We start from the raw sequence: 15,865 nt of genomic DNA, 5'->3' as shown, positions 1-15,865 counted from the left end.
TTTAGAGGTTGGTGTTAATGAGGAGTTTCTCACCTCTTGCAAGCAAGCAGCAAATAGAGGTAAACCTCTTTATCACTTTTCCAACCACCGCCTTCAATAGAAAGCAGCCCCTCAAATGCTGTGTAGCATGACCTCATCTGCAATGTGGATCTTGACTATTCTGCATCCGGCTCCACTTCTCCTAAAAAAAAAAAAAGTTTCTTCAGCTGCAGGGTGTTTGCCAAATTGCCAGGCAACCCCTGCTGACTGCTCTCAGTCCAAGGTTCTGTTCCATAGGTTTGCTCCTCGAAAAGTGCTCCCCAAGTCAGTGCCATAGCTAGGGGGAAGGGGGTAGCCAGGACTTTTGACCCAGGTAAAAACTCCAGAGGGGCACCAGCCTGCCAGCTATTTACTCTCTGTGCTGGACACACAATTCTACTATTTAGAGAGATTCTCTTTTCTCCAGCCTCTTTTGAACAACAAACACGAGCAACCTTTCTTTTTCTCCTTTCTCAGAATTGGCCGTGTTTTAGGCTACTGAAGTCAGGCTGTTATTTTTAAAGCCAATTAAACACGGAGGAACTCGTTAAGCTTCAAAACTTTTGGCGAAACCATTTCTTGACATTTCTGAACCTTTGAGTGCAAATCTTGAGTTCAGCTGAAGCCTCTGGAAGCTGGCCTGCTGTAATAGAAATGTTGACAAATAATATCTTGCTTCCTTTTTATGCAATATGCACCTTTGAGAACAAATGTGCTGAGGTGTGCATGCGCAAATCTGTATGCCGTGTGTGTGTGTGTGTGTGTGTGTGCGCGCGCGCGCCAAACCGAGGCTTTGACCCAGGTGAAAGAAAGCCCGGTTTCACCCCTGTCCAATTTGCAGCTTTATTTATATGTTTTTAAATTACAATTTTATTAGTTGTTGGCTCTTTTCTATCTTCCTTCAGGATTCTTTGCTCCGCTTTCTTTCAGAATGGTGATGGGGTTAGAGGCTGTGTTGCAGAAATGTGAGAACGGGTGGCCTGATGTAAAAGGAACATTTGTTGTTTAGTCGGTTAATCGTGACCCCATGGACTAGAGCACGCCAGGCACTCCTGTCTTCCACTGCCTCCTGCAGTTTGGTCAAACTCATGCTGGTAGCTTCGAGAACACTGTCCAACCATCTCGTCCTCTGTCGTCCCCTTCTCCTTGTGCCCTCCATCTTTCCCAACATCAGGGTCTTTTCCAGGGAGTCTTCTCTTCTCATGAGGTGGCCAAAGTATTGGAGCCTCAGCTTCAGGATCTGTCCTTCCAGTGAGCACTCAGGGCTGATTTCCTTCAGAATGGATAGGTTTGATCTTCTTGCAGTCCATGGGACTCTCAAGAGTCTCCTCCAGCACCATAATTCAAAAGGAATTCAGAAGGAACATAGGAACCTGCTCTATACGAGTCAGAGCGTTGGCCCACACAGCTCAGCACTGTCTACACGGACTGGCAGCAGCTCTCCAGGGTTTCAAAGATGGAATCTTGCCTAGCCCTATCTGGAGAGGCTAGGGTTTGAACCCAGGACCTTCTCCATGGAAAGCAGGTGTTCTGCCCCTGGGCTGTGTCCCTTCCCACAGACTTAGATTTTGTACACATGATACCTTTGAAGCACATTCAGAGCACATGCATTCTCTCAAAGACATCTGGGCTTTCACCACTCAGAGTTGCAGTTCCCAGCAACAAACTGCAGGGCCCACAATTCTTGAAAGGGAACAGATGTGCTTCCAATGTGCTTCAAAGTTATAGTCTGTACACAGCCTGGCTTAATTCTTGGTCAACTCATGTTGAAGGCCATATAAATACAGCAAGGCATATATTAAAAATATTCCTCCTGCCCCCCCCCGGGGGGGATCATGGAAGCTGTAGTTCGTGAAATGTGTTCAGAATTGCAGTTTTGTGAGGAGTAGACTAATATTCCCAGGATGCTTTGGGTGAGAGAGTGGGCCTTCAATTGTGTTGTGTGCCTAGCCTGACTTAAGAACCTGAATTCTTTCCCAGCAGCTCTTCATATGAATGAGGAGTGTATGCTAGGGGAAATGTCATAGCTTCAGTTGTAGGGAAAATGCAAAGGGTCCCAAGTTAAATCCCTTGTGACTCCAGGTGGGGCTGGAAAAGGCCTCTCCCTGAAACTCTGAAGAGGTGCTGCCAGATCGTGTTGACAATACTGAGCTAAATGGACCAGCTGCCTGAATTGGAAGTTGGCAGTTTTCTATGTTCCTTTGTTGAAGGCTCCACCTGTAGTGCTTGAAATAAGTTCATTGCCTTTGAGATCTGAGGCCCCTTCCCAGGTGGGGAGAACTTCCTGGGCATAACACATGCTGGTGGACCCCTCTAAGCAGGGCCAGCCCAAGGCATTTTGCTACCTGAGGCAGGAGATCCTGTTGCCCCATCTCATCCCAACCTCATCTCAAGTGTCTCTTCCTGGGAGTAACAGTAATAATAAAAATGTAACCAACAGTGCTTTCTTTCCATGGGACCCAAAATCCCCTGCCTGGGGCAGCTGCTTCACTCCGCCCAATGGTAGGGCCAGCCCTGTTGGGCTTATCTAATGGCAGCACTAGTGGTAGCTAGCTTGGAGCTGTCCTTTAAATTTCCTACAGTGTCCTAGAACACAGTCTCTAATCCACCTGCTGCTCAATGGATTGTTGCAAAAGGGAGGTCAGGGATGGATGGATTTTGCAACATGTCTAAATCTCTTGGTTGTAACAATATCTCAAAGCGGTTTGCAAAAAGAAGCAAACAATAACATTACAGAGTAGCAAAAAACCAGTTAAAAGCAACAATTAAAAAAACAATTAAAATTAAATAACCAAGCTCAAAAAACAGCTCAGAACTCATGTCAACATTCTCATATCTCTAGACAGGAGCATCTAAAAGTATTTAGCAGGCGCTGAAAAGAGTACAGTGAAGGCACGTGCCTGATGTCAATAGGGAGTTTGAAAGTGTGGGCTCGCTGCCACGCTAAAAGATCGGTTCTTTACGAATGTGGAATGGGTGTTCTGTGGCTCTTCCAACAGTGCCAGTTCTGTAGATTGATCAGTTGAGTGGGCACCTAGAGGGTAAGGCAATATCACAAGTAAATGGGTCAACAGTTAACCCTTCCAGAGCTCTAGCACCTTGACAGTTGCCAAGAATGACTTGTTGTGTTTGCGTGCATGAGAAGGCGAGAGCAGAGCGTAACAAACATGGGTAGAGCTGATATCTCCCCAGATTGCATCCCGTTCCTTCTCGCAGGGTTATGTTCTGGTGGGCAAGAGACTCAAGATCTTATTGTCATGTGGGGCTCCTATGAGTCTATACCTATGTACACACACTGCATGGCGATAGCACAATGGAGAAACGACTTCTGTGCATTAGTAAAGAACTCTTTCTGGCAAGAATGCCTGTGTGCATTGAGTAAGTTGCCTGCCACCATTTCCCAAGCTCTTTGGCAAGAATGCCATGGAACAAATCCAAAATAGGAGAGAGTGCCACCACTCTAGTGCGCTTTGCAGTGCATGTGCCACCCCTCTGATAAATTGGAATAGTTTGGCATCATAGTCAGGGAGTGGACTGAAGCCCTGATGGTAATAAGAGCCTGCTGGATCCGGCCAATGGCTCCTCAAATCTGCCTTCACATGGCAGTTTATTCCATTTCCCTGACCTATTTCCCAACTATTAATTTCTGCATTAGTTTTGAGCTTTCGCATGATGTGAAAGCCACTTCCAGGAAACTAATGGACTGTAGTACATGCTTAGTGCTCATTTCTGTGTTGTTTCATTCCAGAAAAAAATCCATTTGCAGCCCACTTAACCTGGAAAATGGCAAGAGTTAATATGGCAGAATTTGGGGTAGTATACTGCCATACAGTTCTTCCCTGTTTTGTTTTTTAATGGGGGGATAGGTTTACAGTTCCCACACTGTATTAACAGTCAGTCCCCTCTTCGTAGGGAAGTCTTGAGAACTGTAGCTCTGTGAAAGGAGTAGGGGGTCTCCTAACAACTGTCAGCACCAGTAACAAACTACAACTCCCATAATTCTTCAGGAGATACCCTGACTGTGCAAGCTGGTATTGTGACGCTTTAAAGGTGAATGTGGCCTAAAATGGTTCTGGTTATCAGAATAGCGATGACTTCCCAGCGCTCTCAGAAGCATTAAGACTTCTGTAAGCAAATTCATAAAGGGACACGGGTGGCGCTGTGGGTAAAAGCCTCAGTGCCTAGGGCTTGCCGATCGAAAGGTCGGCGGTTCGAATCCCCGCAGCGGGGTGCGCTCCCGTTGCTCGGTCCCAGCGCCTGCCAACCTAGCAGTTCGAAAGCACCCCCGGGTGCAAGTAGATAAATAGGGACTGCTTACCAGCGGGAAGGTAAACGGCATTTCCGTGTGCTGCGCTGGCTTGCCAGATGCAGCTTGTCACACTGGCCACGTGACCCGGAAGTGTCTCTGGACAGCGCTGGCCCCCGGCCTCTTAAGTGAGATGGGCGCACAACCCTAGAGTCTGTCAAGACTGGCCCGTACGGGCAGGGGTACCTTTACCTTAAGCAAATTCATATTTTCCCAGTCAGTGGTCTCCCGGTCAATGTGGATGGAGCGAAGGGGATCAGGGGGGGCATCGGTGCCATACTCCATGCCTGTGGATTCAGCCTTGCAATTACTTCTCATGCTGGTTTTAACCTGCAGCTCCTTCTAACCTCAGTCTGGCCAAGGGACAAAGCAGTTTTTGAATGGGTTGGGAGGCTGAACTTGAAGAGAAAAAGTACACACTCACACCCCACAGATTATTTTTTCCTCTTTAGAAATGCACGCTACCACCAATTTGGTTGTCACACCCACCCACCCTACTTTCTTCAAAACGTGTAGCTCTGCTCTTAGGGACTCTTCTGCAAAATAGGCCTGCTAGACCAGGTGGCAGCTTTTAGTTTGTACCATAGTAGGAAGAAAAGCCTTGCTACGTTGTTGCCCATTTTCTACTGAACTGCTCAGCCAAATCTGTTCTTTGGAATATTGGAGAATTTTCTGCCTGTGCGACGGAACCAATATTGTTGGATGTGGGCAACTCCGCTAGGAAAGATGGGCAGCGAATTAATCTGTATATGAAATGGGCAGGGAGAATCTGTCTCCTTCAGGAGCCTGCATTGAAAGATTGCTCTTTAGTAACCTCCTTTAATCAGGATATTAGGAAATGTTGAGTCCCTTTTGGAAGAAGGGAATAACAACTGAACATGGCTTTTGGAGCAACTTGCGCACAGAATGCGCCTTACCCTTAGAGCGGTTCTGTGCATCAGTTTAATTCAACTTCCTTATTATTGTTATTTCTTTATTATTATACATTTATTAATAGTTGCAGTTTTTCTCCACTTGCTTTCAAATCTGTGACTTTAAAATTCACCAGTTCGTCTGTTATGGTGTCTGACTTTCTTGCTCTATAATGTTGACGTGTGCATTACTTGTTGTATCCAGCGATTGTGTGAGCTGAAGGCAGTTCATGTGGTTGATCTTTCCATTCTGTGCTCCTCCTCCATCATCCTCCCATAGGTTAGGGAGCCCTCCTACACAATGACGGCTGTTTTAATTATTTAAACCGATTTAATCCTGTATTATTATTATTGTTGTTGTTGTTGTTATTATTATTATTATTATTATTATTATTATTATTATTATTTACAAATTGTCCTTTACGTATGTCTCAAGGAAATGAACCATCATAGTCATACCTCGGTTGAACAGAATCCGTTCTGGAAGTCCGTTCGAGTTCCAAAACATTCGACTCCCAAAGCACGGCTTCTGATTGGCTGCAGAAAGATCCTGCAGTCAATCGGAAGCTGCAGAAGCCCTGTTGGGTGTTTGGCTTCCAAAAGAACATTCAAAAACCAGAACACTCACTTCCAGGTTTTGATCGTTCAGGAGCCGAAACGTTGGACTCTCAAGGCGTTCGGGAGCCGAGGTATGACTGCACTCTAAAAATAGTTTTTAAAAACACTACAAAAACAACAAGTGGAAAGAGGTGTTCATTCTGTACTGTTTTTAAACCTAAGGCACAGCCCTTTGCATTTAGCTGAAAAAGCTTTTTTGAAAAAAAGCATTCAGTTGTTTCCAGAAAGCACACATGGAGGGCTGTGATGTATCTCAACAATGATGCTGTTCCACAGGCCAGGGGCAGCCAGACTGAAAGCCCTGTTCCAAATTATCCCTAGGACCTTCATGGCAGAGGGCCAGTAAGAAATCACCATCATATGGGGCTGAAGTGGGAGGGCAGAATCATGGGGCATGGGGACGTTGCACCAGCTAATATTTCCCCATTGCTGCTATTGCCTTCCTTCCTTCCGTTGAATTTCTGTGTTAGCCCCAGTTATTAGGTGCCTTGCAGTTTCTATTAGGGACAGAGGGAAGCAGGATATAAATGTGTTTGGAACTGTGGAACAGCAGTGGGTCCCCTATGGGTTCCTCAGATCACCTGATCTAGCTGGGCTGCCAAGCGATGACACGCCTTCATTGGGGCAAACGATCAAATTTGCAATGGGCAAATCTGTCAATTTTAATTCCTCAGTTTCACGTGTTTCCAGTCTTTAGTTCTCCACATCATTTCCGATTTATTTATTTTAAAAAAACCCCACCACAATTTTAATGTGAATTTTCCTTAATATACACATGTTTGGATGGAATATTGCTAAATATACATTTATTTATTTATTTGCAAATCAGTCTCACATGAAAAAAGCAGATAATGCGGTAAGGTGTCCATTAAATGTGCATATTAAGTGAAAATGTGTGTTTTTATGGCCACTTTGCCCCACTATGTGAATTTTTGTATGTGTTTCTTGGCTGGAGAACTGCATTGCAAAATTCGGAGAAGTGCGAATTCGAACGGAAGCCTGTGCTTTGGGTCTCCTGTTGTTTCAGAGAATTCAGATTAGGTAGGCTCGCCCTTAAATGTGAACCAAATCCAATTATTCCTGCATCCCATAGTCTTTAGTCCCTCCTGCCTCTGTTGCAGTGGGGTGGATTGTATGGACGAAGACACCCGGGTGCAACCCAGCCAGATGGATGGGGTATAAATAATAAAATAATAAAAATAATAAATGATTCCATATTGCCTATTCTGAGCCTACACTGGCACCTTACAGTCTATGTGGGTGTTTAGTTCATCTACAGCCATGTGTTTGCTGCAAGGAAAAATAAGCTCTCCAGTATTTTCCTCCAGTAATTGTGATCCTCGTAGGTTGCAATATTTATTAATTTCAGAAGATCTATATACCACTGGATTGTAATAAAACCTCAAAGCTATTTAGAAAATGGTCAGTAAACCACACACCCCAGTTAAAACAATTACCTGAAACATTCAAAACATAATAATTAAAATAAATGATAAGCTAAACAGATCTGGGTTAATTTTCCACGGAATGCACACTCGACAAATCCCAGCTAATCCTGGGCTTGAAAGCACATTTTATCTGTGGGTGCCTGTTTATTGCATTCACGTGGTGGGAGGGAATTAAACGTACACCTAAAACTGCAGTGTGTGGAGAGGTCCTTCAGAGGCCAGTGAAAAGTTATGGGTTCTGCAGAACAGAGCAACTTTGAAACTTGATATTATTTACCAAAATGACACACCGCTATTAGGCAGCTACCTTTCTGTTCATAACACTTAATATTTTAGACATCAGGTTCTAAATGCAGCTGACTCGCTTACTGCAACTGTTGAAAACGATAAATCTCGGCTGCCCCCAGATATAACAGTGGGCGGGTAAGCATTTATTTTGTAGCGAGCTCTTGGCTAGAATTTTCCCCCTGCCTTGCACCGACAGATGCCAATCTGACCTTTTGCAAAGCTCATCTATTTTTCCAAGCCTCCCTCCACCCACCCACTGAGGAATGGGAAGAGTGGATGTGGATAACATTTGAAATCAGTGTATCCTATCCTATCTCTCATTTGCCTGCAACTAAATGGGGCGCGTAGGCTGTGGCAGTATTGACAAGCTTTCCATCTACAATTAAACAAAGCCAGGTTTATTTCATATAAATAAGATACAGAGTCACGGTTTTATGTGTTTCGCATGCGTTCTTTGGAGAAAGTCCCATAGATGTCAGTGGAATTTTAATTTCAGTTAGTTCTCCCTGGAGCACGAGTTAAAGTTTCTGATAGAAGCAGTGATTAAAAACCAAATCTCTTTTTTAACTTCTGAGAGTTGCATCATCATTCCCAATATTTGCTCACATTGTTTTTCTCCCGTTTGTCTTTACCCTGTTAAAACTTGACATGTAATCTCCTTGGGGCAGAGACCACCACCTCGTTTGCATTGTAAAAGCAGCACGAGCACTGCCACAAAATTAATAGGTTACACAGTGTATAAGATTCAGATTCAGCTAATTGTTATATAAAGAATTAAAACATTGAGGAGTATTGTTGAAGAAAGTGAATTCTCTCCTTCGTGACTTGCAGCAAAACCTCCACCTGACATATTTCAGTCTCTGAATTGAAAAGGAAATATGGTTTGCATCTGTGCACTAATATTCAAAGATACAGGGCTGCATCTAGTGCTAGTCATAATCAGAGCATACCCATTAAGATTAATGAACATGACTGGATAGCTGAGTTGCTTAGAGCGTGGTGTTGATAACGCCAAGGTTGCAAGTTCAGTCCTGTATGGGACAACTGCATATTCTTGCATTGCAGGGGGGTGAACCTAGATGTTCCTCAGGGTCCCTTCCAACTCTATCATTCTATGATTCTAACCTAGCATTTACTTAATTTCAGTGGGACTTCTCTGGGCAGAATGTGGTTGGCTATAACCCACTGAACACGAGAAGCTTCCCACATACCAGGGCAGATCATTACTCAATCTAGTTGTTACCTTCCCCAATTCCCTAGGGCAGATCTCTTTCATCACTTGGCATTGGAGAGTGAATCTGGGACCTTTGCAAGCAAAATCTGTTATGAGTTCTCTGGCTACTATCCTGTCCTCTCTATTCCTGGGTGCTAGCTCCTAGTTGGGTGTTTTCTTCAAACCCAGGTTTGTAGAGACTCAGTATTATATCTGTGCAGAGGCTCATATGCTGAGTATTCAGTCATGGTTCTTATTTTTAAATGGGGAGCCATCTGCCCTGCTCTCCTTCTTTAAAATAATGATAATGATAATGATAATTTTATTTATACCCCGCCCTTCCTGGTTCAAAAAACCAGGCTCAGGGCGGCTAACAACAAATTTAAAACAATTGTAAAAGCAACATAAAATACAGTATAAAAACATGAATAACAATAAAATTCAAAGTTCAGAAATCAATTTAGGGGAAATCCATCTAATAAGCACTAGATAATCACCAGGGCTAGCTGGCTGAATTAGTCCTACTTGGGCCAGCAAGGAGGCCAGGGGGGAAATAGCTGTGGGGACTCATAGCGGGTAAACTTCATAAAAGAGGAGGGGAGAGGGAAGGGAAGGGAAATAAAAGATCAGGCTAAGTTCAAGTTGAAAGCCAGGCAGAATAGCTCTGTCTTACAGGTCCGACGGAAGGAGGTTAAATCCTGTAGGGCCCTGGTCTCATGGGACAGAGCATTCCACCAGGTCAGAGCCATCACTGAAAAGGCCCTGGTGGAGGATAGTCTGACTTCCTTAGGGTCTGGGACCTCTAAACTATGGTTATTCATGGACCTTAAGGTCCTCTGCGGGGCATACCAGGAGAGGCGGTCCCGTAAATCCGAGGGTCCTAAGCCACAAAGGGCTTTAAATAGAGCTTTCTAAGACCATTCTTGACCTTCCTTGGCCTTCTTCCTTCCTATCTCTTCCCATTCCTGTTCTCTGCAGAATCTGGCACACTTCTGCCAATGCACACATCCTCTTTAGGGACCCCTTCTTAGCATTTGGGGAATTGCAGCCCCAAAGGCATGATTTCCAGCCTAGAGAAAATGGTCATTCCAGGGGCTGATGGACACATGCATAGTTCTCGCTGTATTTAAGGACATCTCACCTGTCCCGTTGCATTCAGTGCCACAGGGATCCCAAGCGTGCACGTTTAAACGAAATAAAAGCAGTCGTTCTTAATTACAGTAATCCTTCCTGAACATTGCTCCTAACCTGCCAGCGATAGGCCGCTGCATTTGTATGCAGTGTCCAATGTTGCAGAGTCTTCCTCTGATGGAAGGTGGGGACTTTTGGATCCAGCTCCCTGTGTTTCACATGAAAACAGCAAGCGATCTAAAAAGGAAACGTTTGAACCGCATGTGTGCTGATGCATTTGTTTTCAGACTTTGCGGCATTGACATGTCTCGACACAATGACTATATGCTGGAGAAGCAGAATAGGACTGAGAAAGCATGAGTTCTTTGAGCACTGCCATCAAAATTTGCTTGAAATGAATTTTTTTAGCCAGCTAGGAGAAGCAGCTGAGAAATCTTGAGGGAAGCAGTAAGACCAGTGGTGGTTGTTATTTTGGAGGGGGGGGGGCACACCAGCAGGTTGCAGGCTTAACTGGAAACCAAGTGAACATTAATGTGGCTGTTTAGTGGCGCTGGTATGTGGTGTGTGTCACCTGCCTCTCACCAGTGTTTGGGGGAGTCCGCAGCTGGTGAGGAAATGGTGCAGTGGGCAAAGTAAATTGGAGCACCTAGGAAACTAGTATATACCAAATCGGACTATTTCTCCACCTAGTTTGGTATTGTCTACACGGACGTAGGTGGCGCTGTGGGTTAAACCACAGAGCCTAGGGCTTGCCGATCAGAAGGTCGGCGGTTCGAATCCCCGTGATGGGGTGAGCTCCTGTTGCTCGGTCCCAGCTCCTGCCAACCTAGCAGTTCGAAAGCACGTCAAAGTGCAAGTAGATAAATAGGTACCGCTCTGGTGGGAAGGTAAACAGCATTTCCGTGCGCTGCTCTGGTTCGTCAGAAGCGGCTTAGTCATGCTGGCCACATGACCCAGAAGCTGTACGCCGGCTCCCTCAGCCAATAAAGAGAGATGAGCACCGCAACCCCAGAGTTGGCCACGACTGGACCTAATGGTCAGGGGTCCCTTTACCCTTTACCTTTTACACAGACTGGCAGAAGCTCTCTCCAGGGTTTCAGGCTGGAAGCCTTTTCCAGCCCTTCCTGGAGATGGTGAGGATTGAATCTTGGACTTTTGGTGTGCATAGTCAATGTTCTTCCCTTGAGCTGTGGAATGGTAAAAGTCTCTGGGCTGTTTTTCAGTTAAGCAAGAAAAGTTGACTAGGCAGTAGGGCTGGGCAATATATCATCCAAAACCAGTTTTAAGTCCATCTCATGAAATCAGTTTTATAACTTTTGACCTGGCAATATTTCCTAAATCATGATGTTTGTGTGTGCGTGCTATGCAAAAATCACAATGCAGGAAAAGCAATGAAGCCAGCCAGTGCCTCTACATAGCTCCATTCTTATTTCAGACATTGTGATATATCAGTATATTGTGATGTTTAGCTGGTGATATATCATGATGTTGAAAACCAGATATTGCCCAGCGCTACCTTTTATGAAGGTTGTGGGGAAGTGGATAGAGAGCCATTTCCCCCCCTCCCATTATCATAATGCTAGAACTCTGGGTCAGGCATTTATACTACTGGCTAGTAGTTTCAAGAGAGGAGCAAAAGAAGCATTTCTTCACACACAAGTAACTTGCAATATTTATTCCCAAAAGATGTGGTGACTTTAAAAGGGGCTTAGCCATGATGGACATATCTATCAATGGTCCTTGGTCATGATGGATATGCAGTGCCGGATTTATGTATAAGCTAAACAAGCTATAGCTTAGAGCCCCACTCTCTTGGGGCCCCCCAAAAAAAATTAAAGGAAAAAACCTGGATGTACATTTCCAAAATACAAGATAAAAAACAAATAAAATAAGACCCACATACAGCAACAGTGTTTTGTGTTGTGTAGGCTCCTGTTTGTTATGTGCAAATGGCTTTAGATACCTATTAGGTCCATAAATTACCACATAGCATATATTCAACACAAAAAACAGTGACAATTTGTTGTTGGCAAAGGACAGCTGGACATATAAAGGGCCCCATTACCTTCAGTAGCTTAGGGCCTCATCAAACCTAAATTTGGCCCTGGGTCTATGAAACTTTCCAGTTCTGAAGCACTATGCCATTGGATAACAGTTGCTAGGGGGTGACACTAGGGGAGGCCTGCACTGTGTGGGGTTTGTTTTTTTGTAGGCACCTGGAAAGCCACTCTCTAAAGCAGTGTTTCCCAACCTTGGGCCTCCAGCTGTTTTTGAACTACAGTTCCCATCATCCCTGACCACTGGTCTTGCTAGCTAGGGATGATGGGAGTTGTAGTCCAAAAACAGCTGGAGGCTCAAGGTTGGGAAACACTGCTCTAAAGGACTAAGATGCTGGGCTAGATGGACCTGCATTCTGATCCAGCAGGAATCTCCTTACACTCCTGCTATAGACAAGACCTGCCACTGCGCTTCATTCAAAACAACATTGGGAGATCCAAATAATGTTCATTCTACACTTGTGGAGAATCAATATTTGACTACTCTTTGGAACTCCCCGCACACTGATATTAAGCAGTTGCTTTTTCTGTCTTGGTTTCGGTGGCTGCTAAAACCTTTGTTGTTTCCACAACCCCTACCCAGGCATGTAATATTATGATGCACAATAGTTTTAAGGTGGCTGATTCTATTTACATTTGAAAATGTTGTCTTTAACAATGCTTTTGATACTAATTTATGTATATATATTTAAGCGAGTATTTTAGACCATCCTTTGTGAACGGCGTACAAGTTTTTAAAATTGAATAAGCACTACTCAAATTTTGTTAAATGGGTAAAAATAAATAAACATGTGATCTGGAGTGGGGCTTCCCAAACTTGGGTCTCCATCCACCTGTTTTTAGACTACAGTTCCCATCATTCCTGATGCTGCTCTTGCTAACTAGGGATGATGGGAGTTGTAGTCCAAAAAAACAGATGGAGACCCAAGTTTGGGAAACCCTGGTTTGGAGAAACATCCAAGGAATTTCAAAGAAAGAGGAAAGCTCTGATAAGTTTCAGTTTGGGGCAAAGGATCATGTTCTGGGCATCCCTTGGCTGTGTCACCTGACATCCTCTTTTCCCTCTCTCCTTCTCTTCTCGTTTCAGGTATACAAATGCTCTCTGTCCAGCCAGACACCAAACCGAAAGGTTGTGCTGGCTGCAACCGTAAGATCAAAGACAGGTATCTCCTAAAGGCCCTGGACAAATACTGGCATGAGGACTGCCTGAAGTGTGCCTGCTGCGACTGCCGTTTGGGGGAAGTAGGCTCCACCTTGTACACCAAAGCCAACCTTATCCTGTGCCGCAGAGACTACCTGAGGTAGGACTTTGCTCTTTCTACACACCTCGTACATGCGCCACACTTCCAACTCTTGCTAGGTCCTTTCCCCTCTCACAAGTCTGCTGCATCACTGTCGCTACGGATACTTTGCCACCCGGCTGCACCACCACAAGCATACAAATGGTGCTCAGAGTAGAAGAATGGTGTTGTAGGCTCATTCTCAGGCCTTGTGCCCTCATAAGGAAGATGTTTTTCCTAAGTGCTATGCTGAGAGTTTTTTTTAGGAATGCGTCTTTGACTGTGCCCCCTTTCTACAAAAAGTGGTGGTAGGCTGGGATCGTAAGTAGCTTTATTTAAAATGAAAGATCTGCAGAAATCCTGTTTCTATTTTTCTCTGGACAAGCAGCTTACTCACATGATAAAAATAGGCCTCGGTTTCTGGACTGTACCAGTTCTGATGGCTGAAGGGTGTATGTGTTTGTGTATTTCCCCCCAGTGAGTGGGAATCCAGAACGATGGAAACTTAGCACGTCTGGGAGAATCGTAGGCTGGAAACTTAGCACGTCTTGGACCAGTTGCAGAACTGTACTCAAGGTTATGCAGCTGTTAATATTCTTTAATACTGTTAATACTTATTAATAACTCTTTATTAAGCTTGGGTTCAAAAATTGCCTTCTCCTCCTAATTCCATGTAATGAATGGTGGCACAATGTTGACCTTTCAGCTGAAGGTGAACCACTTAATTTTTTACCCTGAGAGTACCTGGAGCTTATTTTACAGAGCACCCAACCCTAGTTTCACTTCATCTGCATTTGTTTCCAGTAAGTTCCCAGCAGCAGGTTATATACCATGCAGCAGGTACTATGTACATTTTGGAAGATGTCAAATCACTTGTTCCATCCACTCGCCTGCTTCCTCAAGGACCATAGTTCCTATTCCAAACAGTTAATTAACTGCCACAAAGGATAGCTCTTTAACTATCTGCACTGAACAGTGCACATTTAATTCCTAGCAGTCCCTACTAGGCTACAATTAGGCCTCTCATCTCTCTATGTTGGCACAGAAGCCTTTTCAGTGTACTGTGGTGAGTTCAGTGGCCTGGTCAGGCTGTACTAGGTAAACTGCTATCTCTACAAATGTAGTTTTTTGGGTTGCTGGGATATAGTTGTATTTGTAGACCCTGCGATCATCTTCTGAGACCCTTCTTCATGTGCCCTGTCCAGAAGAAGTCTGGCAACACGAGAACAGGCCTTTTCTGTGGTGGCTCCTCATTTGTGGAACACTCCCCTTCATTACATAGCTTTAGGTGGCAGGCAGAAACATCCATTTTCTCTTTGGCTAATTAAACAATCTAGGGTCTTTTAAACTGTGTGTGTTGGGGGTGGGGAGTATTTTGTTTGTTGTTATGTCATGTATTTTTGAGTTTTTATACTTTAAACCACCCTGTGATCCTCTGATGAAGGGTAGCATATAAATTAAACAAACGAACAACCTCTTAATTTAATTCTGTAAGCAAGTAACACTTTGGGCTAAGTTAATTGTGTTCACACATTCTATATTTGGGGTGGGGGACTGTCTCTATGCATTCTGCGCCACCCCACCCCCCACAAGTGATCTGAATGTATGAGCCAATCACTCATATATGTCAACCTTGGGAAATTTCTGTCTGTCTCAGGCTGAGAATGGATGTGGTGTGGTTGAAGAGGAATCAGAGAATTGATAGCAGCTTGAAAGAGGCTTAGCTGCATGCAGTATATACATTCACGTCACTTTTGGCAAATTGGCATTGCTGGTTTTTTTGAAACCCCACAAAAACCTGCAACACCTATTTGTTAAAGGAAACAGGAAGGCAAAAAACTAAGGTCAAAACTAGAGAATTCACTCCTACAAGAAGTAGTGATGACTACCAAACATGCTCCACACCCAAACATCTTTTCCTATCCAATCTTTGGGTCGGTTTTATGTGCCCCCACCTGCCACCCCGACAAATGTGGTGAAGAAAGTGTTGGCCCGAACCCAGGCCTACTCCCAAGTGATGAAGCCTGACTGGAGTGGAATAAAGCTCCCAGCTTCACGTGAGAACTGGCACCTTTGGTCCAGCCCATTTTCCCCGATCTAGCCTTGTCTCTTCCCCATCGTGATCACTTGCTTATACTTAAATGCGCTATTTATGTTAAACTTCAAGTTGATGCACTTAACGTAATTGCAGACAGTCATTTGCCTCATTGCGCCTGTATGTACTTAGCTATGCAGTGAACCTGTAAAAAGAAATCTCCATTTTTATGCTAATCCAGGAGGTAAAGTGTGCTCCCTTTTGTAGGCAAATAAGCTTTCATATTTAGTCACTGACTTGATAGGGATACGAGGAACGAATTGTCTATGCTAATGACTGCATTGGGGTTAGGTTGCAGCTTCGGTCTACCTCCTTTAGAGGCTTTTTAAAAATCCCTTCCTGTATTTTAAGCATCTCAAACAGGGTGTTACACACACCTGTGTACTTCTAATTCGTGGCGCCCTCTAGAGGTATGCAGGTTCTGTACCAAATGCCTTCCTCTTTCCCTTAACCGTAACACTCAAGAGAGTTTGCAGAGAAGGAGGTGATATTTCAGGTAC

At 44.3% G+C, this 15,865-nt stretch overlaps 1 protein-coding gene across 5 annotated transcripts in view; it reads left to right on the top strand.

The window, feature by feature from the left end:
• Positions 1 to 15,865, top strand: part of LMO3 (LIM domain only 3) — a 96,044-nt gene that overhangs the window by 12,247 nt on the left and 67,932 nt on the right. For all 5 annotated transcript variants that reach the window (XM_028745572.2, XM_028745574.2, XM_028745573.2 and 2 more), the window contains one exon: positions 13,078 to 13,291. In XM_028745572.2, coding sequence (XP_028601405.1) covers positions 13,086 to 13,291 — 206 coding nt within the window. In that variant the 5' untranslated portion in view covers positions 13,078 to 13,085. The remainder of the gene's footprint in view (positions 1 to 13,077; positions 13,292 to 15,865) is intronic.

This window comes from Podarcis muralis, chromosome 10 (genome assembly GCF_964188315.1).
Source record: "Podarcis muralis chromosome 10, rPodMur119.hap1.1, whole genome shotgun sequence".
Classification (NCBI taxonomy): domain Eukaryota; kingdom Metazoa; phylum Chordata; class Lepidosauria; order Squamata; family Lacertidae; genus Podarcis; species Podarcis muralis.
The sequence above is the reverse complement of the archived record's forward strand: the minus strand, read 5'-3'. Positions and strand labels throughout refer to the sequence as shown.